Source organism: Paroedura picta, chromosome 15 (genome assembly GCF_049243985.1).
Source record: "Paroedura picta isolate Pp20150507F chromosome 15, Ppicta_v3.0, whole genome shotgun sequence".
Classification (NCBI taxonomy): domain Eukaryota; kingdom Metazoa; phylum Chordata; class Lepidosauria; order Squamata; family Gekkonidae; genus Paroedura; species Paroedura picta.
The window spans coordinates 9,003,703-9,025,448 of record NC_135383.1 but is presented as its reverse complement, the minus strand read 5'-3'; the positions used below and the strand labels follow the sequence as shown (position 1 = coordinate 9,025,448).

Below are 21,746 nucleotides of genomic sequence, written 5' to 3'. Positions count from 1 at the left end.
CTGAAAAGCACATAACAGGAGCTGTGTTGGATCAGGCCAGTGGCCAAAACCCAGATGTCATCAGGAGGTCCACCAGCAGAAGCCCTCTTGGTGTTGCCCCACACGCACCGAGACTGCAGAGCATCACTGCCCCACACAGAATGTTCCATCTATACATTGTGGCTAATAGTCACAGATGGACCTCTGTGTTTCTCCAGTCCCCTCTTGAAGCCGTCTGTGCTTGTAAGCCATTTAGGGCTTGCCTTCCCGTGTTCTGTGCAGGGGCCTGCATGTCAAGTCGTCTCAGCAAAGCCAACAGCTTGTGAAAATTGGGAATGCTGGAAGCATGTCCAGCTTGGCTGACTTTCCTTGTGCTCCTTACATAAGTTTGGTATGTGCTGATCAGCAGTTACAGCCTGGTGGGAAGTCACTCCCTACCAAGAAGGAGGAGGTCTCCGAGTCAGGCTTGTTTTCAGAAAACACTGGCTGCTCTTCCGGGAGAGCTTTGTTAGAGGGGTTGGGGAAGGAACGGAGGACACTGATGCTGCACTGAGCATGCTCCTTGAAAGATCAATTTCTGGCCTCTACAGATTCATGAAATGGGGAAGATTTCTGCCTAAGACCCCTGTTTTTGTTGCAAACCTACACAGAGAGAAATTGTAAAAGAACCATACTGGTGGGAGGGGTGCCAACCTCTCCAGACAAGACCTAGCAATCCCCTGGGGTCACAACTCATCTCCAGGCGACAGAGATCAGTCCCCCCCCCCCGGAGAAAACCACTGTCACAACCACTGTTATTATTGTATGATTATTAATGACGACTGTTCCATGTATTGTTTATAAGTTTAATGTAAACCGCCCTGAGCCTCCGGGGAGGGCGGTATAGAAATATAATAAATAAATAAATAAATAAATAAATAAAATGCCTGCTCTACAGGGCGGAGCTTATGGCATTATACCCTGCTGAGGTCCCCAAACTCCAAGCCCCAATTGCCAGCAACTCCCCAGGCCGGCGTTGGCAACCCTAGGGGTGAGTTATTCAAAATCGGAAACCTCTGTGCCAGGCCTGAGGTGAGAAGTTCCAAAATATTGAAGTGCGGGGCAATCTCAGCGGGGTCTAATGCCACGGAGCAGCCATCTGATGATCCCCGCAGGCCGCCGGAGCTCGCTTGAAACGCCGGGAGACGCCTAGGCCTCCCCTGGAAGTTGGCATCCCCAGTTTCGCAGAACGAAGGCGATCCGCGCTGCCGCAGCGGCGGCCGGCCCAGCGGGGAAGGCGTGCCAAGGGGGCTCGGAGGCAGCGCCCGTCTGCGCCCTCCCTCCGTCCTCTGCAGCCAGCCAGCCAGCGAGCGAGCTGCTGCGACGGCCGCCTGCCGGGCCGCCCTCTCTGGAGGGAGGAGCCGGTCAAGGGGCGGCCGGGCGCCTGCGGGGAGGCGGCGGCGGCGGCGTCGGGGCGGACGGGCGCGCCTTTGTGCTGGTCGTGTGCGCGTCTGGCGGCGCCGGGGATGGAGCCGTCGGCGGAGGCGGCGCACGGGACGGCGCTGCTGCGGGGCCTGGCGGCGCTGCGGGCGGAGCGGTGCCTGCTGGACGTGACGCTGGTGGCGGGCGGCGGGCAGGAGTTCGGGGCGCACCGGGCGGTGCTGGCGGCGGCGTCGGGCTACTTCCGCGCCATGTTCGGCGGGGCGCTGCGGGAGGCGCGGGCGGAGCGGGTGCGGCTGCACGGCGTGGAGCCCGAGTGCCTGGCGCTGCTGCTCGACTTCGCCTACACGGGCCGCGTGGCGCGCCTGGGCCCGGAGCTGGCCGAGCGCCTCCTGCGCGCCGCCGACCTGCTCCAGTTCCCCGCCGTCAAGGAGGCGTGCGGCGCCTGGCTGGCGGCGCGCCTGGAGCCGGCCACGGCGCTCGACGTGCAGGACTTCGCCGAGACCTTCGCGTGCGCGCCGCTCGCCGCCGCCGCCCACCGCTGCGTCCTCCGCCACGCCGCCGCCGGGCCCGACGGGCTGGGCGCGCAGCTGGAGCGGCTGCCGCTGGCGCGCCTCGTCTCCTACCTGCGCGACGACGCGCTGCGCGTGCCCAAGGAGGAGGCCGCCTTCGCCCTGGCCCTGCGCTGGGTGCGCGCCGAGCCGGCCGCGCGCGCCGCCCTCCTCCCCCAGCTCCTGGCCCACGTCCGCCTGCCCTTCGTGCGCCGCTTCTACCTGCTCGCCCACGTCGAGGGCGAGCCGCTGGTGGCGCGCTCGGCCGCCTGCCTCCGCCTCGTCGCCGAGGCGCGCCTCTTCCAGGCCGGACGCCTCGACCGGCACGACCGCGGGCCCTGCGCGCGCCTCCGCCCGCGCCCCTCCACCGGCCTGGCCGAGATCCTCGTGGTGGTGGGCGGCTGCGACCGGGACTGCGACGAGCTCGCCACCGTCGACTGCTTCAACCCGCGCACGGGACACTGGCGCTACCTGGCCGAGTTCCCCGACCACCTGGGCGGCGGCTACAGCCTGGCCGCCCTCGGCAACGACATCTACGTCTCCGGTACGACGGGAGGGACTGGGCGGGAGGACGGCCGGGGGATTCGGAGCGACCCCGCTTGGAGCGTCCCCCCCTTCGGAGCTGCCCCGGCTTGGCCTTGTAGGGGGGCCGGGGAACAAGATGGGGCGAGCTGCCTGGCATCAAGTTTGATTCGGGAATCAGATAGAACTGTATTCTTAGGAAAGACCCCAGAAGCCCCTTGGGTTGGCATAAGTCAGGGGTAGTCAAACTGCGGCCCTCCAGATGTCCCTGGACTACAATTCCCATGAGCCCCTGCCTGCTGGCTGAGTCGACCTTGAGCCGGCTGCTGGGATTGAACTCCCAGCCTCATGGGCAGAGCTTCAGACTGCATTTCTGCTGCCTTACCACCCTGCGTCACAAGAGGGTCTCTTGTCATCAGCATATTGAAGATTATTTATATTCCTTCCTTCAATCTTAATTCTGGTGTTTGATTCCCCTGCTGGCAGGGGCTCATGGGAATTGTAGTCCAGGGACATCTGGAGGGCCGCAGTTTGACTACCCCTGAGCGTTCGTTTTTGACGCCTGGGAGAGGCAAGATCTATTTTTATCCAGCTTATCAGGAAAATGCCCCTTTTGCTTGACCCTGTGACAGATCTCGGGACCACAGCAGGGTCAGCCTTGGCTAGTATCTGGATGAGGCCCCATCAAGGAGTGACATGGGGCCAGGCAATGGCAGACGTCTTCGGAAAACCATAGGGGGTTGCCATGAGTCAGCTGTGACTTGATGGCGCATACAAGTATCATAGGGAAGTGTGCTGGTGAGTGTCCAGGCATCCGGGGTAGACGCATGTGCAGCCTCCTTGGTGTGACGGGCTTTGGAGAATTGCTTCCCATTTAAAACGTCTGATGTTTTGTTTCCTTTACTATATCTGGGGGAGCCTGCTGCCTGGAGAGCTTCCATGCATGGTCAGCCAAGCAGGAGGCACTGTTAAGAAAAAATATTTGAGGCTTAAGCTAGAGGTGGCGGTTCTAAATCCTTTGGGAAACTCAGTTGTTATGGACTTGAACGTTATTCTTGGATCTGAGGAAGAACGTTGTGATTCAAAATACGGGCGACCGTCCGGGTAACGTGGAACATTTGGCGAACTGGAAATAAGGAAGTCAGGAGCGCACCTGACAGCCCCTGGGCTTCTGTCAGAAAAGCATTAGTTGCATTACACCGTCTAGAGATGCAGACTGGCTCTTTGCTCTTTCATTGGGGTAGTGGTTTGGAGCATTGACTTCTAATCTGGTGAGCTGGGCTTGATTCCCCGCTCCCCCACATGCAACTAGCTGGGTGTCCTTGGGCTCATCACAACACTGATAAAGCTGTTCCGATTGAGCAGGAATATCAGGGCTCTCTCAGCCTCACCTCCCTCACAGGGTGTCTGTTGTGGGGAGAGGAAAGGGAAGGTGACTGTAAGCCGCTTTGAGACTCTTTCTGTTAGAGAAAAGTGGCCTATAAGAACCAACCTTCTTCTTCAGCAATATCAGGGCTCTCTCAGCCTCACCCACCTCACAGGGTGTCTGTTATGGGGAGAGGAAAGGGAAGGCAATTGTAAGCCACTTTGAGACTCCTTTGGGTAGAGAAAAGCGGCATATAAAAAACAACTTTTCATTGTATCTGAGGAAAGCCTTACCGGTGGGATTTTGTGCTCTTTCCCCTAGGAGGATCCGATGGCTCCAGACTCTACGACTGTGTCTGGCGATACAACTCCAGCGTGAACGAGTGGACAGAGGTGTCCCCGATGTTAAAGGCCCGGGAATACCACAGTTCAGTGGTCGTGGATGGACTTCTCTACGTCGTGGCTTCGGACAGCACGGAGCGCTACGACCACTCGCTGGATGCCTGGGAGGCGATGCAGCCCATGCTCTACCCGATGGACAACTGCTCCACGACGGCCTGCCGCGGCAAGCTCTACGCCATTGGCTCCTTGGCTGGCAAAGAGTCCATGGTTATGCAGTGCTACGACCCGGAGACAGACCTGTGGTCGCTCGTCAACTGCGGGCAGGTGCCCCCTTGGTCGTTTGCCCCCAAGACTGTCACGCTCAGCGGGCTGATGTATTTTGTCAGGTGGGTTCTGCTTGCGCGGTTCGGGGTCGGTGGTGCAGAATCCGGGACTGATTGTGGCTTTGGAGAAAAAGTAAACAGCTCTTGAGCCACTGAAGTTATGAACGTCGAACGGATGGGGGAGAGAGGTCTTTGAGTGGATTATAAATTAAGATTTGGATCCTATGTGCAGAGCCAGCTTGGTATAGTGGTTAGGAGTGTGGATTTCTCATCTGGTGAGCTGGGTTTGATTCTACACTCCCCCACATGCAGCCAGCTGGGTGACCTTGGGCTTGTCACAGCACTGGTAAAGTAGTTCTGACTGAGCAGTACTATCAGGGCTCTCTTAGCCTCACCCACCTCACAGGGTGTCTGTTGTGGGGAGAGGAAAGGGAAGGAGATTGTAAGCCGCTTTGAGGCTTCTTTGGGTAGAGAAAAGCAGCATATAAGAGCCAACTCTTCTTCTTCAGTAATATCAGAGCTCTCTCAGCCTCCCCTCCCTCACAGGGTGTCTGTTGTGGGGAGAGGAAAGGGAAGGTGATTGTAATCCGCTGTGAGATTCCTTTGGGCAGAGAAAAGCGGCATATAAGAAACAACTCTTCTTCTGCATTGCCTTCTCACTGCGGTCACATATCCAGCTGGAACATTGGACTGGGGGCTGAAGTGAATTATGGTTTGGGGAGAAATCACCGTTCCCCTGTTCTGTAAGCAGAAATGGAGGTTAGGATCCAAGCCTGAGATGCTGAAGGTGTTTATCCGGGTGACGTCATTGGCCTGACCAAGGAAAATGGTTCCCCTTTTCAGGAAGGGTTTACAATGCAGGAGGAAAACAGCTGAGAAGTACAGGTTGACTCCCTTTGAGGCACAGTGGTGTGTTTGGCATGTTTAGCTCCAGCATGCTTCTCAGAACTGCTTTGAAGCAAAAGATTTCCTTTCCTAAAAATAGCCCTGGCCACCTAAGGAGGGAAGGAACTCAGTCAAAACAAGATGCTGTCTGTGGAGACTATTCTCGGGTGTTTTCTTCCCAGCCTCCCAGGAAAATATTTTTGGGAAATGGCAGGATCACATGGTCCTGATTCACTGTTGGGTGGGGGTGGAAAGGCGCTCCTTCCTGTCCCCGGGAAGAAGGCAGGCTTTGAAGTTGCCTTATGCTGAATTACGATCAGTATTGCCCACTCAGGCTGGCAGCCGCTCTCCAAGGTCTTAGGCAGAGATGTGACCTTCTGCATGCTAAGCAGATGCTGTACCCTTGAGCCTCGTCATCTTTGCTTGCTCATTCCTACCGAGTGATCAACACATGAAACTGCCTTATACCAAATCAGACCACAGGGCCAGCCGATTCTGTATTGCCAACTCAGATTGGCAGCGACTCTCCAGGGTGACAAGCGGAGGACCTTTCGTATCACACCTTTGACCTGACGATCCTGGGGATTGAACCTGGGGCCCACTGCTTGCCGAGTGGCTGTTCTACCACCGAGCCACAGCTCTGGATGCACAGAAGGCCTTCTTTGCCAGACTAAGCGGGCGAGAGCTAGTGGAGAGCCCCGAGCTGCAGCTGGTCTGTTGTTCTTTGCAAAGCCTCCTGCAGAAAGGCAGCTGAGCTCACCGCCCTCCCTTGAGCAAGGGACGGGTCAGATTCTTGTTATCTGAATGGAAGGCCTTGCCAGACCCTCGAGTCCTTTGGCGGGTGACAGGCCGGGCATGTGACCAGGCAGGGATTGAAAATAGCACGTCGGACTTTATGTTCCACGTTGACATTGAAAGGAGGGGTGCTGAGTGTAACTTCTAGTTCCTGAAGAAGAAGGAGAAGAGTTGTTGTTTTTATGCTTCGCTTCTCTCTACCCGAAGGAGTCTCAAAGGGGTTTACAATCGCCTTTCCTTCCTCTCCCCACAACAGACACACTGTGAGGGAGGTGGGGCTGACAGAGCTCCGACAGACCTGCTTGATAAGAGCAGCACTAAAAGGGCTGTGATGAGGCCCAGGGTCACCCAGCTGTCTGCCTCTGGAGGAACAGGGAATCAAACCCGGCTTGCCAGATTAGAAGTCCCCTGCTCTTAATCACTACACCAAGTAGTGAGAAATACTTTGTTCATACAGGAGTTTGTGAATAAAACAGCCAACATGTGGTTAGAAGCCTTTAGGTGACTGTAGCAGCTACAGTCACCCACATAGAGACCACTCCCCATGCCTTTCTTAGCGCATGCTTACCTTCCCTGTGAGTAATGCTCCTTTGCTGCTCTGAGTTCAAGAAGCAGCAGCCCAGAGGAAGGCTGCACCCTCTGGGGCGTAGCAGGGACCTGCGATAGCTGTCAGAGCTGGTAGTCAACACAGTCACTTGGAGGTTTCTCAAATAGTGGAGGGCCCTCTCTTGGTTAGTTCTTGTTCAAAAATGGTATGTTACCATTGCAATGGAAATTCCAGGTGACCTAGTTAAATCCATAGGGTTGTCGCTGTCATTTGTCTTAAGCTACACAGCCACAAACTCAGACAGCCTGTAGACAGATCCGTAGGCGTTCCCAATGAAATGGGCTTTATTGAAACAGGCAATAACATAACAATATGTAATGAATGCTCATCTTTTTTTGCGCTTCGGAGGGTTGATGATGTCCCTCTGTAACCTTCACAACAGCCCTGGACGGTAGGCCAGGGTTGTTATTTACAGGCTTGTCAGCTTGGGGCTGGGAGACCTGAAAGGGGTGAGGCGTTCCTGAGTCAGAGCATAGCCTCCCGGCTTCTACACCATCCCTGACTTAGACAGCATTGCCCCTGTATGCTGTAAAGTTATTGACCAGATTCTGCAAGATGCTTTATCTCCCTCGCAAGGTCAACTTCTCCCTCTTCCTTGCCAAGAGGGAAGGGACACCTGTGCAGAACCCAACGAGGGCAGGAAAATAGACCCCCTCATATGTTGATTCTTGCACGAGCTCCTTTCCTGGCACAGAGGAATGCTTTCGGGGGACAGGAGAACCACTGTTTGGTTCTCACCCTGTTAGCAGTCCTAAGCCAGATTGTGCCCTTTTAGGCTCCCTGATGTCCACAGACTTGGAAGGGCGTAACTCTGCTTCGGATCGTGCTGCGGGAGTCTGTCGTTGTGCCGGCTCGCTCAAGATTTCCCCAACAGGCGTATAAGAGGAGGGGTGGCATTCCTGCGACTCGGGTTCCTTTGGACATGTGCTTTCTCTTCATTCCCCAGCCCAGCTGAAATCAGAGGGGGTTCAGCTGCGGGGCTCCTCTCTGCAATTGCTAGCCTGGTTTCCAGCTTGGCAGGTGCTGAGTCGCTGCAGAGCAGAGCCGGAGCGAATGTTTCAAATTCCTAAGTGGGCCTGGAAAAACAACGGCAAGGCCTGGTGCTCCGGGGCAGCTGCTGGCGGAGACGTTCCCGGGCCAGCCTCCGAGATGCCGTGCTTCCTCTGCAGCCCAACATTTCGGCTTCTCTCGCTCATTCCACCACCATTGTAAAGTGTTGTTTTTAACCCGAGTTAGAAAAGAGCTGGGTTTCCTTTGAGCCAGATTGCCCCGGAAGGCCTGCCCGTCACAAAGATCCACAAGGGAGAGAAGCACTTTCGGTGGCAGCCTCTTGGGTTTTTCCATTTGCTTGTTTCGAGGAGGGAATGAGAACTCGGGGGGAGGCGGGTTCTCATTGACCCCTCTGCGCACTGGCTGCCCCTTTGCCGGTTCCCATGCTACAATTCGGGGCTCGTAAAGCGCATTTCTTTGTCGCCACCACCTGTCGCCGTAGCGTGTCATGTTCCATGGACAACGAGGGGAGAACGAGTTTGTGTAACCGGAGTGCTGCTCTCCTTCATTTAACCCAGGGGTAGTCAAACTGTGGCCCTCCAGATGTCCATGGACTACAATTCCCATGAGCCCCTGCCAGAGAACGCTGGCAGGGGCTCATGGGAATTGCAGTCCATGGACATCTGGAGGGCTGCAGTTTGACTACCCCCGATTTAACCTATCCATTTCCTCACCGTTCCTCCAGAGCAGCCAGACTGTCTGCCTTTCGGGGCGTTTTTATCTGGCCCTTCCTCCAGGGATCTCAGGGAAGCACAACATTCTTCTTACCTTCTCCCTGTTCTCTTCACCACTAGCCTGTAAGGGTCAGTTAGGCTGGGAGAGTGACCGGCCCAGGGTTACCTGCCGGGTTTCCATGGCAGAGTGGAGATTCGAACCTGGGTCTCGCAGATCCTAGCCCTGCATTGTAGCCACCACTCGAGGGGCACCCAAACTGTGGCTGTCCAGTTGTCCGTGGATTACAGTTCCCATGAGCCCCAGCCAGCACATGCTAGGAGAGGCTCATGGGAATTGAAGTCCATGGACATCTCTCCTTGTTTTCTCCCTGCCAAAACACACGATGCAGGATCTGTAGCCACTTTTCCCCCCTTTGTTTCTCTCTACAGAGATGACTCTTCTGAAGTTGATGTGTACAACCCAATGAAGAACGAATGGGACAAAATCCCTCCGATGCTCCAGGTAGGTTTGTTTCCGATCGTCTCTTTTTTAAAAGGGATCTTTTTTTAAGGACACGCGGGTGGGGAGAAGAATCGAAGTCTTTGCTTTGTAATTTATAGTCACTGGGCAGGGAGAAAGGGATCTTAATTCTAGTAATGCTTTGTGCTGTGCTAAAGGTAAAGGTATCCCCTGTGCAAGCACCGAGTCATGTCTGACCCATGGGGTGACGCCCTCCAGCGTTTTCATGGCAGACTCAATACGGGGTGGTTTGCCAGTGTCTTCCCCAGTCATTACCATTTACCCCCCAGCAAGCTGGGTACTCATTTTACCGACCTCTGAAGGATGATTCTCATATGCCCCTTTTCTCTACCCAAAGGAGGCTCAAAGCGGCTTACAGTCACCTTCCCTTTCCTCTCCCCACAACAGACACCCTGTGAGGGAGGGGAGGCTGAGAGAGCCCTGATATTACTGAAGAAGAAGAGTGGGTACTTATATGCCACTTTTTTCTACCTGAAGAAGGCTCAAAGCGGCTTACAGTCACCTTCCCTTTCCTCTCCCCACAACAGACACCCTGTGAGGGAGGGGAGGCTGAGAGAGCCCTGATATTACTGAAGAAGAAGAGTGGGTACTTATATGCCACTTTTTTCTACCTGAAGAAGGCTCAAAGCGGCTTACAGTTGCCTTCCCTTTCCTCTCCCCACAACAGACACCCTGTGAGGTGGGTGAGGCTGAGAGAGCCCTGATATTCCTGCTCGGTCAGAACAGCTTTATCAGTGCCGTGGCGAGCCCAAGGTCACCCAGCCGGCTGCATGTGGGGGAGCGGGGAATCAAACCCGACTCCCCAGATTAGAAGTCCGCACTCCTAACCACTCCACCAAGCGAGCCCTTTGGGGGGCAGGGAGGTCTTGGACGCGGGGTCCGCTATGGTCAGTGCATATGCAAAGTGTCTCTGGTCAATATCTCCTCCCTCCTGTCTTTCCAGGTCCACGTCGGGGGCAGTTTAGCCGTGCTGGGCGGGAAGCTCTACGTCTCCGGCGGCTACGACAGCACCTTTGAACTTTCGGGCATCGTCGAAGCGTACGATCCCGAAACGCGGGCCTGGAGCGTGGTGGGTCAGCTGCCCGAGCCGATCTTCTGGCACAGCAGCGTCAGCATTTTCCGCCAGTTCATGCCCGAGACCCAGGAGAGCGAGGAGCCCCCCTTAGACAACGCCGTCAGCCTCAGCCGGCAACAGCAGAACCTTCACAGCCGGAATCTGAACGAGCTGCATTAACAGCTGGCCGGCTTGTCTCTGGCGGCTCGGAGCCAATCCGCGGCCCGGAACTGGCGAGGTTTCCAGGGTGGGAGGCAAGCTGGGCATTGGGGATGGTGACGTGTACACTTGAAGGGGTGATGGGGAGCGTGGTGCGGATGAAAAAGAGGCACATTGGGGCCGAGCGATTTCCTGGGGGGATCAGCCTTCTTTTTTGGCTGGGCAGGGGGAAGCAGAACTGGTGAATTCCTGGAAATAAATCCTTTAGGGGTTATCTGACTGGGGTGGACCCCCGCCTCTGCCTTTAAGGAAGGAGTTCCAAACCAGGTTTCATTTTTTGGGGGGGGGGGGGGAGAACCCACGAGCAGGTGCGGACGGGTAGGATAGAGCTGCTTTGGGAGGTGCTGTGTTATGTCTGTTTTGTTAGCTGCTCATGGGCGGGCCGGGTAGAATAACTAGAGTTTCTCCTGAACATGGGCAAAGGAAAAATGACAGTGTTCCAATGGGTAACTTTGTTGTGCAAACCGTGTAGGTGCTACAGCGCATGAGAATCTCACCTCCCTCTGATGAACTCACTATGCCTCTCATATCCGGTGCTGGTGCCTTCTCGGTTCTGAGTTACAGAGAACTGTCTGTTTGTTTTAATCCCCTGACCTTCTTGCCCCCAACGGCTTCTAAAAGTTCCGGTTTTCAAGTCGCGAGTTGAGCAATCGTAGATGTTTTATTTTATTGGAACAAGCGTGTGGAACCAGAGCAGCTTTCCTGTCGGCTGTTCGGCATGCCCGGCAGTGACACTGCAAACAGGGTTTTTCTGTGGCTGAGTGTCAGGTTCCCATTTGGAAAAGGAAGGGGGGGGGGTTATCATCGTAGATAGACAAGGGCCTCTCTTCCCTCCCTTCCAGTTGCTGCTGCGGAAATCCCTACAAACGGGACCGGTTGGGTTTTTTGACTCACCGTTTTGTTCAGGGCACTTTCTCCGAGCTTTCTAAAGCCAAATCTCCATCTGGGGGGGGGAGGACGGGGACACGCTCTTTAATAGGTTTGAGGTTTTCACCAATGGTGCCTTAGGGGAACGTAGCTTGAAACAAGCCTTCGCCCTGGTTCACGCATGCAGGGGAAATTAAGTTCCAACAAGAGGATCACCACTTAGAATGCCTCCCCCAGACAGAAATTCGGCAACGCCAGCCAAGCGAGAAGGTAGGTCTTTTCTCCTGGCCGGTGCTCATTTCCTGGCCAAAGGAACATTTTGAGCCCAGAATCCTCTGCTCTCTGGATCTGTGGGGTACCATTTCGCCCCCTCAAAACAGGTTTAACTGCTTGGGGAAGGTGTCTGTGGCCAGCCTGCACCAGAAAGGCACATGGGTAAGGAGAGCCCATGCAGGACTCGCGGCCAGAGCATGAAGCTGTGCATCACCAAGGGCATGTGTGCATGCATATTGTCAGGTGTGTTCCACTGCTTTTATTCGCTTTTTGGGGGGAAAATGGGCCTACGCTTGCAAAGGAAGCCTGCGTTCTTATCCGTTCTGACTTTGTGCCCAAGGAGCTGCATCTAAGGCTCACCCTTTGTTCTCTAAGATGGCAGATTTTTTCAATTCTGTGCCACTTGTTTACAGACCTTAAGCTGCTATAGCTGCCTACATCTTGTATTCCTTAATCTGTCAGATAGAGTTTTGTGTGCCTGGCCTGTTTGGAAGTATATTAAGATGATCCCCCTCCTACAATTCACATGATGCTCACTGCTGGGTCTGTAGCAGCTTGGAAGCTCTAGAACCAGGTGAATAGCTTTGTATTTATTTAACTTTTGTAGGTCTCGTGTTCAGCCTTTAAGTATTGTATGGTAACATACCTTGGGGGGACAGAAGAAAAGGTATTATATTTTGTAATTCCCCCCACCCCACACCCCTTCTAAACTTGAAAATCTAACGGTTGAATAAAGTGTGTGTTCAGTGTTAAATTTCTGTTTTGGAACACAATTGGCATGAGATCCGCACCTGCATCTAGTCCCCGAATCAGATTCTCAACCAGGGCTCCCCGAGAGCTCTTGCTGTAATGCAGGGGTAGTCAGCCTGCGGTCCTCCAAATGTTCATGGACTACAATTCCCATGAGCCCCTGGCCAGCGTTTGCTGGCAGGGGCTCATGGGAATTGTAGTCTATGAACATCTGGAGGACCACAGGTTGACTACCCCTGCTTTAATGGACTCGGCCACGAGCTGTCTTCAGCACTGCCATAAAAATGGGACCAGCTGCTTTCATTGACCTAGGAATGGCATCCTGACATAGGTACCAAGTATGGGAAACCCGGATTCCTACTCCTGCCCCTTTCCTAGGGCGTGGCTAGCTGTCATCACTTGGCCCTGGTTCCAGGTTTCCTCCACAGTCAAAAGGTTGAAAAAGGCTGCTTTGCATTCTAGGGTTCACAGTCATTCTGTATTATTCACATGCTGAAAGTCGCATCAAAATTTCAGACAAGCAGGTTCCAGAACTCACAGCCTTCCCTCCTTCATTCTGCATTCCTGGCTTCAATCCCCTGTTTGTCATTCAGGAACTCTGCTCCCTCTTGACTTTTCAACTCAACATCCCTCCCATCGCTTTCTTTTTTCGTCAGACCCCACCACACCCCCAAAGAAATGCAATCCTCCCTCCCACTAATGGTTTTTCCTAGATCAGGGGACTCCACCCTCTTTGTGCCTGTCAGCACTTCTGGAACCGTGACCCAAAGGGGGGGGGGGGGATCAGTCACAAAGTGGAGTCACACACAAAGGGGGCCCGAGTGCAGGGGACGGGAGGAGCAATCTGAAAATGCACACTGAGTGAGAGAAGCTGCCACCTAAACTTTTTAATTTGCATGACCGATTACCGATTCCCTGTGACCCTTGTTGGGCAGGAGCCGCACCCACTTTCTAAAAATGCTTGGTGGGAAAGGGGTCAAGCCATCCCACAGGCATTGTGTTGGCGATCCCTGCCCTAGGTCAAAGTTGTGCAGCACCTTCTCCTTCTGCTACTATTCTGTGCAGCTCTTTGGACACATCTCTCTCATCTTCGTGGGCACCGGAATATCAAAGACCCTGCTGCGTCCAGATGGCGGCAGCCTTGCGTTGCCTTGAAGGAGGACGCTGCCTCCGACGCGCCTGGCCGACTCAAAATTTGCTTTCGGTTTCGAGACATTAAAAAGAGTGCGATTCCTCAGCTCCGTAGGGAAGGCTGCGACAAGAAGCAAGACCACCTGGGCTTTATTGGGAAAGGGGGGGCTGTGGGGGGGGGCTACGTTTCGCAGTCGTCGGGGATTGTTATAATGAGGGACTGTTCGATGATGTCTGCGGGGGCGAAGTTCTCGTTCGCACAGAGTCTCTGCACGGGCATCTCCTCTGCCAGGGAGGTGTGGCCGAGGGACTCCACAATCACCTCGGTGGAGCCCACCTCCAGGAGGTGGGGGGGCTGCAGGGCGACCACCACCGCCTTCTCGTCCTCGATGATGAGGTTGCGCAGCTTCCGCTGGCGGGGGTTGTAGTTCTCCACGCGGTCGTGGATTTCCATGTGGCGCCTCAGATGGGCCTTCGAAAGAACAGGAGAGAGAGAGAAGGAGACGCTGGGAAGTGGACAGGCTCAAAAGCAAAACAAGAGCTGGCACATCCCACCCCACAATCAGGTCCAGGACAAGCTAGGAAGGCCTCCAAACACCAGCAAGGACAAATCAGTGAGCGTTGGGTCTGAGGATTAGGTCCAAATCCCTGCCCAGCCCTTAAGTTCACTGGGTGATCATGGAGAGCCATCTGATGGAGAGGCTGATTCTGTGAAGGTTCAAGGGGGTGGCAGGTGACAGTGGATGAGCGAGAGGTTGGGAGTGTCCTGCATAGTACAGGGGGTTGGACTAGATGACCCAGGAGGTCCCTTCCAACTCTATGATTCTATTCCGCCACTGGCCTCCCTCACACGAGGCATACTGCAAAGCCGAGGGATCGCCATGCTGAGCCGGCACACGTGCTGCGTACCTGTCGCGTGAACTTGTAGCCGCATTCCGTGCATTCGAATTTCCTCACTCCTTTGTGCCTGCGGACGTGGACGCGCAACTGCTCCACAGCTGAGGAAGTAAATTCGGGGAGGGGAGGGAGCAGTTAGGCAGCTGCACAAAGGAAGCCCTGCCTGACGCTTACTGTGATATTCCACAACGAGGACAGAGCAGACTGGCAACTGCCTCGCTCCCATGACAGTGCCTACTCTTTACTAGGTCTTTAAGGTTTTGGTCCCAGGCCAGCCCTGCTGCCAGAGCCACTGAGACTTGCCCTCTTGTGTGGGTCTGGCTCCCATCTACCTCCTGCCCCATCAAGGAGAGGTTTCTCATAACTGTAAGTCCTGAATCTCGATTCGGACAAAGGCTCTCCTCTAGAAAGAGGCATAGCTGTGCTGCCCTGGTGCTAGCCAGCTACTGGCACGGCCAATGAAGCTTGGCTTTTGTCTATCCAAGTACAGACCTCATCTTCTCCACCCTGGTTCCTTTAGCCAGCACGGCACTATCTTCACAGGCCAGATTTTTTTTTTAAAGGAACCTGGGCCAGAAAGCGTTCCTTGCCCTTCGCTCTTCGCGCCTCCCTCGGCATTACCTTTGAAAGTCTTCCCGCAGATCTGGCAGAAGTGCGGCCTGCCCTCCTGGTGCCGGCTGGCGATGTGCCTCAGCAGCGGGCCTTTCTCCGTGAACCTCTGGCCGCAAAACTCGCAGCTGAAGGGGCGCTCGCCCGTGTGGGTCCGATTGTGTTTATCCAGGCTTGCTGGACAAGGGAACCCCCAAACAGAAGACAGAAAAGTGAAGGGCCTTTCAGCACCGGCCAAGACGGCTCAGGTATCTGAAGAAACGAGCGTGCACAAAACACTTTATCCCTTGAATAAATTCTTTTGGCCATGAAGGTGCCACAGGACTGCTGCATCAGGCCAACATGGCGACCCACCTGAATCTATCGAGATGGCTCAGGTTGATCTAATGCCACTCCCCACCACCACCAAGCAGGTCAGATTCTGGGCCAGTTTCTCATAAGCAGAAGCTGCTGTCATGCACTCTGCTCAGCTCCCAAGCAGTAAAAGAACACTGTCTTTTTATCCCTAGCGATTTGCTCCCATTATCGGATGGTGGAGCTACTTCCTCACCTAAAAGCCCTCAGCGGTGGAGGGAGATCTTCAGGCCTCAAGAGCTAACAATAACGGCCCGACCACCCAGCAGAGGGCCACCTGGCGCTCGTACCTTGCGTGCGGAAAGTCTTGCCGCAGAGGTGGCACTGGAAGGGTTTCTCTCCAGTGTGGGTCCGGAGGTGCATGTTGAGGTTGGCTTTCTGGGTGAAGGCGTGGTGGCAGAACTCGCACACGTAGGGCCGCTCGTTCCTGCAGAGACGGGAGCAGCCGGAGAGAGAGGGAATGGAGGGGAGATGAGAGAGAGGCAACAGTCACACCTGCAGATCACTAAAGCACCAGGGAAAAAAGAGAGGGGTCAGAGGTTCCCGGCATACCTGTGCTTGGCTTTGATGTGCATCTGCAGACCGTTGCGACTCGAGGCCCTGTGGCCGCACTCCTCGCAGACAAACAGCTTCTCCCCGCGATGCTTGAAGGCTTCGTGTAGGCGGAGCTCCGTCCGAGACAGGAAGCACTTGGAACACGCAGAGCACTGCCGGAGGAAGAGCAAAAGGAGGGCCTGGATCACCTTCCGGTCATAGGCAGAGGTATGACCGCCAAGCCTGTGCTCTAGGGCAGAGGTAGTCAACCTGTGGTCCTCCAGATGTCCATGAACTACAATTCCCATAAACCCCTGGCCAGCGTTTGCTGGCAGGGGCTCATGGGAATTGTAGTCCATGAAGATCTGGAGGACCACAGGTTGACTACCCCTGCTCTAGGTCTCAGTCCCAGAACTTGTTTTCTCCATCATAAAGGTGTTTGAAGAATCACCTGGGGCGAAGGCAACAGAAGCTGCGCACGGTTTATTTATAATTAGGTTTCTATACTGACCCTCCCCTGCATGGGCTCGGAGAGGCTCACACAGTATGAAATCGAAACATAAGAACCGACTCTTGAAGCTAACTCAACAGAATTAACTAACTAGCTAACTCCACCCAATCCACCCAACGCTACCCAGCTCCAGGAATCCCCGGTGCGTACCGCGTGGGGCTTGGGGGCTCCATGCAACTTGATCAAGTGGCTTTGGAGGTCCTTCTTCTGCATAAACTGCTGGATGCAGGAAGAGCACTGAAACACACAAGAGTCACGGATCAGCACCGGCCATTTCTCCTGTGAAATCAACACATGGACTGAGAAGCAGATGTGGATTTTTTTGTGTGCAAGCTCTCCTATCAAATGCAGATGTTTAAAAGTTCAATATGTCCTCTAGTTTTTTTTTAAACAGATGTAGGCGCCGTTCCCTCCCCCAGACACCATAAGTTTTACACCTGGCTGGAAACTGTTGCTTAGCATTTATATATTACCTTTTGGAATATTCAAGGTGCTTTACTTAGAATAACCCTGATCGGCAGACCAGTAATGTATCTCTGTTGCAGAGGAATGTTGAGGCAGGGGACTTACACTACACCAAAACATCACTGGGGATTCTCAAAGAAGCTGCTTTACCCCTTGTACGCTAGGGCACTTTTCAGAAGAAAGCCCCCCCTCCCTCCCCACGGGTTTGGGTCTGCTGAAACGAACCCTTGCCTGTTGAGCTCAAATTCTATTCAGGACCGGAACACAAAGCCCAGTTGGCCAAGTTGGCAGGGGGCATACTAGCCTGAACGGAAGAGAGGGCACCTGGCGCCACTGCTCCACAGAGGAAGCTAAACAAGCAACCCAAAAAGTCACCGGGCTACAGCCTCCTTGCAAAGCAGCACAAGCTGTTCCCCAAGACTCCTCAGCCCACCCAAGTGAAGAGTCACAGGTTCAAAGGCAGGGCAGGCCGACCTTATAAGGCATCTCTCCTGTGTGGGACACCATGTGCAGCCTCAACTCCAGCCGCCTCTTAAACACCTCCTGGCAGACCGAACAGGTGAAAACCTGGGGAGAAAAGAAGCTGGGAGTTAGATAAGGGGCTGCTTGAAATAGCCACTTCATTAGAGCACTCAGAGAGCAGGTCTACACACTCAGAAGTGTTTTTTTTTAAATAAAAGAAGTTACTTCCTGTCTGGAACCATACCATCTCAGAGAACAGGGAACAGGGTTGGGGGTGGTTAAGAATCAAAGGTTCTCATGTATCATAAATTTCCCAGTCAGTATGCCAGGATGAAGCATTCTAGCTCCATTTTATTTGGCATGCACTAGATTTCTTAAATGGTATAGTTCATAGATGGCAGTATTGCAAATACATTTACAAACATTTAGATCAGCCCTCTGACTACTCTAGGAGTATTTTGAGCAATGGCCAAACCCTTGCTTGGCAGATGTTATACTATGACTACTCATTTCTATACAGGATCCTTCACAACTATTTATTTGCTTCGTTTATCCCCCACCCTTCTCTCCGACGGGGAACGCAAAGCAGCTTCCATTATTCTCCAGCCCGCATTTTATCCTCACAACAGCCCTGTGAGGTAGATAAGGGCTAAGACTGTGTGACTGGCCCAAGGCAACCTTGCAAGTTTTCATGGCAAGGTGGAGATTTGAACCTGGGTTTTCTAGATCCTAGTCCAACGCTCACCGTTCTACCACACTGGATCTCTGCATAAAAGATACTTCACAATTTTCTCCTTTCAAAACCTTTGCGGCGTGGCTGAGCTTGAGTGACATTTCCTGGGATCTGGGCCTGGGTGTTCTTGCTGAGCCACTCGAGACTGCTTAAGCACAGGAGGTTTTGGCAGAGATGCTACCATTTCCTCCTGAACCAGCTATAAATCCTTCCGGGTCAAGCCTGGGCCATTTCCTGAGCCACAGTTCACTTGGCCTCATCCTGCTTCCCCATTCCACAGCTCCCAACCTTGTTTCTTTCATTTCCATTTCAGCAGACCTGTTTATCCAGCTCCGGGCTCAGGGGCCGGCACCACAAAACTCCGTTGATTGTTCGAACTGCCACTCTCTGTGTGACCTTGAGCACCCTCCCAACATCAACTCCCCGAAAGCTATCTTGGCAGCTGCGTGGTTGGGAGAGAGCCCAAATCTCCAACGCTTCAACCCAGCCCGCCCGACTGAGCGTGCACTAATCCCAATCAGCCCAGGTGAGTCGCAGATTTCAGCTTCGAGAGCTTTACGAATGCTCCGATCAGAGGCACCTCCCCACACACCTGTTCCGAACGGTTCATGCAGTTCCGTGCTTCGTGCTCCAGCAAGTTCTCCTTCCGGAAGTAGCATTTCCCACACTTGGAACATTCAAAGGGCTTCTCTCCGGTGTGTTTCCTGTAAATAAGAGAGAGAGAAACCACAAACCTGGCGTGAGCCATAAGAGGCAACAGTAAACAGAGCTCAAGGCAGCTGCTGTGCTCCAGATTCTCGAGGAAGCTCCCCCAGTATTGCTTCTAAGCTTCTCATCAAAAGTGCGGACTGGGGCTCAGGCTGTCGGGCCAACTGCAAAACCACCAATTGCTCTCAAGTAACATGTGAACTCGCCCCTTGTGTTCCCGAACCCTGCAGTCAGTCTTAAGTTTTGCAGTCAGCCCCACTAGGTGCTTTACAGCAGACATCTCTCTGTCTAGGAAGCAGTCCTGCCCCCCTTCCCATTCCGCACCCATCCCTTCAGGGGGAGAGTACCAGGGACTTGCCTGTTATGCACTTTGAGATAATATTTGCTGAGAAACGTCTTGTGGCAGGTGGGGCACTCAACGGGCTCGGCCGTGCCCCTGCGATTTCCGAGCCCTCCGGCCTCGAGCACGTTGCTGTTCCCCGCAGTGTCAGAGGCGCCGGGTTTTCTGGCCAGGTGAGATCTTCTTCTGGTCCTGATGCTCTTCTTCCCAGGAAGGTAATCCTCATCTGCTTCCTGAGTTCTCCTTCCTTCTCCTGCTCCTTCATCTTCAGCAGGGAAGTCAGTAGGGCCCAGAACCACCTGAATTTCCCACTGGAGTTAAAAATAAAACAGCACAAGTTACTTTGACACATCCAGGAAAGGCCCGGCCTCATGACGCTGATGTGACAACAGACTCCTTGGTTATGGCTGCCCGTGCTTTTAAAGGGCGAAACCAGGGGTAGCCAAACTGTGGCCCTCCAGATGTCCATGGACTACAATTCCCAGGAGCCCCTGCCAGTCCATGGACATCTGGAGGGCCACAGTTTGACTACCCCTAATTTAAACAGTTAGTGGGTAACTACAACAGAGTGGCATGTGCTCATTACAGTCCGTGATTATGAAATGGCGAACCAAAGGGTGTGCCTGCTCTGTACAGCTGACAACTCTCTTCAGTTATAATGTGAGAATAAAATTCAAGAGACTAAGCCGTTCTCCTTTACTGTCCTACTAGAAGTCCGGGAACAGACTGACTCTCTACAGATTTCGTTTCGTTTCCAGACTCCTCTGCAGTGTGCAAGTGCTTTGCAGGAAATGGAGCAATGACCCAAAGAGGATCGCCACTGAACATGCAACAATCCCACAAGCCCCAATTCTTGCTTCCCCACAAGACCCATCCCTCATGACCCACAAAACTGCCCTTCCCCTACACTCCCCCACCCCCATATGACTTGCTTGAAAGCAGGGGGTGTGTACAACGAATAATAAATAAAATATAACAGCAAGCTGATACTGCCGCCACTTCATCTTTGGCAACAACATTTCCTCTCTCAGGTGCCTTTACTTTCTATCAGGAATGCCTCTGCAACGCCCAAAGAAAATCCCTAGTTAGGACATTACTCCACACGCCACCTCATTACTGGCGCCCGCGTCCTCGGTGGCTCCTCTTTTCAATGGCCTTTTTAGTTCTTTACATTCCGGGATGCTCTTTACTTCACCTGCATTGCTCAGTGTGTTTGTTTTGAGAGCCCTTTTCAACCTTCCCCGAAGGATACAGGGGCTCTCCCTTTGTCCCTGGGCCACTTTGTTCCCCTGGGGACAGGGGCTCAGGCTGGGTTCCTGAACGGAGTCGTTTGGGGGCATGGCCTGGACAGCCGGTTCTTCTTGCACATTTGACACCTCCTCAGTGTGACTGGGGTGGTCTTCTTCACATGGAGGCTGGCCATTCTGGTCACCATTGTCTAAGCGTTTGGGATTGAACTCCTGGCACAGCTTGACAGCTTCCGGGATGCAAAGTTCCTTGGCAGCCGTAAGCAACTTTTTCCAGTTCTCCGACGTGAGGGCCAAGTGCCCCGTGTAGAAGAAGTCAAGGAGCAGGGCAAAGATCTCCACAAAGGTCTCTGGCAGGATCACCCGGCTGGAAGCTCCATCATACATGCTCTGGAAGAAGGAGCTGCAGCATGCCAGGACGCTCCAATGCGCCTTGAACACCAAGCTGCCCACTGCCAGAGTGGCATCACAGTACTGCCCACTTTCCCGTTGCTTGTTGAGTTCCTGCAGAACACGCACACTGTGTTGTACGAAGGAGCCCTCCATGACCTGCTGAAAGAGGAGAGAGAAAAGATGGGGAGGTGGTGGCTGGACACAGCTCCTCTACTCCTCACTACCACTACCACCACCAGAGGTGAATCTGAAGTTGGTAAGAATGGGCTGGCATGACACTGCCTAAAACACATCAAGAAGAGAATGGTGAACGATAAAACATGGACTGTGGATTATGAGTGAGTTTCGGACAGGTAATGGCAAGGACAAATTAATGGCAAGGCTGTTCTTAGCAATCCAGTCAGGGAAGAGAATAAAACAAGGGGTGGATCAACACAGCACCACCCTACATGCCTAGACTCCCAACTGCAAAAAGCTTGTCTGAAATATCCCAGGGCACAGATATCGACTATCCCAGGCACTCTACCCCCCCCCCCAAAAAAAAACTTATTTCCCCAATTTTAAAAAACATACACACACCATCCTTTGCATTCTGCACCGAGAGCAATTTCAAGCGCTCCTTCAGAGCTTCCAAATTAAAGAGCCTGAAGTCGGGCAGCAGAAAAAGGGGGCACAAAATGAGAAATGCCCAAAGCTGCAACCTCCACCATGCTCCCATAGCAAGCACGAAGGGAGGGCAAAGGCGGTGGGAAAGCAGTTATTAGGGCTGGCCTAAGCAGAGTCGCTCTCCAGCTGAGAGGCTGCAGAACCCTCAACCCCAAACAGAAAACAAGTAATGGGGCAGGCGGGGGGGGCTGCACCGCCTCCCTCCCCATCTCTCAGGAAAGAGCTATGGAAGGGGGAGCCCAGCGCGAGAGGAGGGTCCCCTCCGCCCCTTTACCTCAGCCCTGGGGGTCGCCGCGTCTCCCCGCCCCCCTTCTACCGTCGCTGCAGCCCAGCCGGAGAGGAAGGCATGAGCCAGACCGGCGCCATCTTGGAACGCGTGACGTCATGGCGCAGGGAGGGAGAGAGGGAGGGAGGGCGCGCGCGCGACCGTCGGGGGCGGGGCGGTAGAGCGCGGGCGTGGGCGGGGCGAGCCGGGGTCAAGGACTAAGGGGGCGGGGCCGC

The 21,746-nt window shown here is 54.1% G+C and overlaps 2 protein-coding genes across 3 annotated transcripts; one reads left to right on the top strand and one right to left on the bottom strand.

The window, feature by feature from the left end:
• The first annotated feature begins 1,349 nt into the window (after nucleotides 1-1,349).
• KLHL21 (kelch like family member 21) lies at nucleotides 1,350-12,199 on the top strand. The gene is made up of 4 exons (XM_077311054.1): nucleotides 1,350-2,493; nucleotides 4,159-4,564; nucleotides 8,942-9,014; nucleotides 9,976-12,199. The coding sequence occupies exons 1-4, from the start codon at nucleotides 1,485-1,487 to the stop codon at nucleotides 10,264-10,266; spliced, it is 1,779 nt and encodes a 592-aa protein (XP_077167169.1). The 5' UTR covers nucleotides 1,350-1,484; the 3' UTR covers nucleotides 10,267-12,199.
• A 1,259-nt stretch (nucleotides 12,200-13,458) lies between these two features.
• ZBTB48 (zinc finger and BTB domain containing 48) lies at nucleotides 13,459-21,658 on the bottom strand. 2 transcript variants are annotated; one of them, XM_077311939.1, is made up of 11 exons: nucleotides 21,520-21,658; nucleotides 20,049-20,738; nucleotides 18,958-19,250; nucleotides 18,484-18,595; nucleotides 17,171-17,263; nucleotides 16,382-16,468; nucleotides 15,739-15,893; nucleotides 15,477-15,613; nucleotides 14,845-15,009; nucleotides 14,236-14,324; nucleotides 13,459-13,798 (listed from the first exon to the last, which is right to left on the bottom strand). In XM_077311939.1, the coding sequence occupies exons 2-11, from the start codon at nucleotides 20,730-20,732 to the stop codon at nucleotides 13,508-13,510; spliced, it is 2,106 nt and encodes a 701-aa protein (XP_077168054.1). In that variant the 5' UTR covers nucleotides 20,733-20,738; nucleotides 21,520-21,658; the 3' UTR covers nucleotides 13,459-13,507. The 2 variants fall into 2 exon arrangements, with proteins under 2 accessions (XP_077168054.1, XP_077168055.1); XM_077311940.1 differs by having other exon boundaries at nucleotides 20,049-20,735.
• Nucleotides 21,659-21,746: the final 88 nt, after the last annotated feature.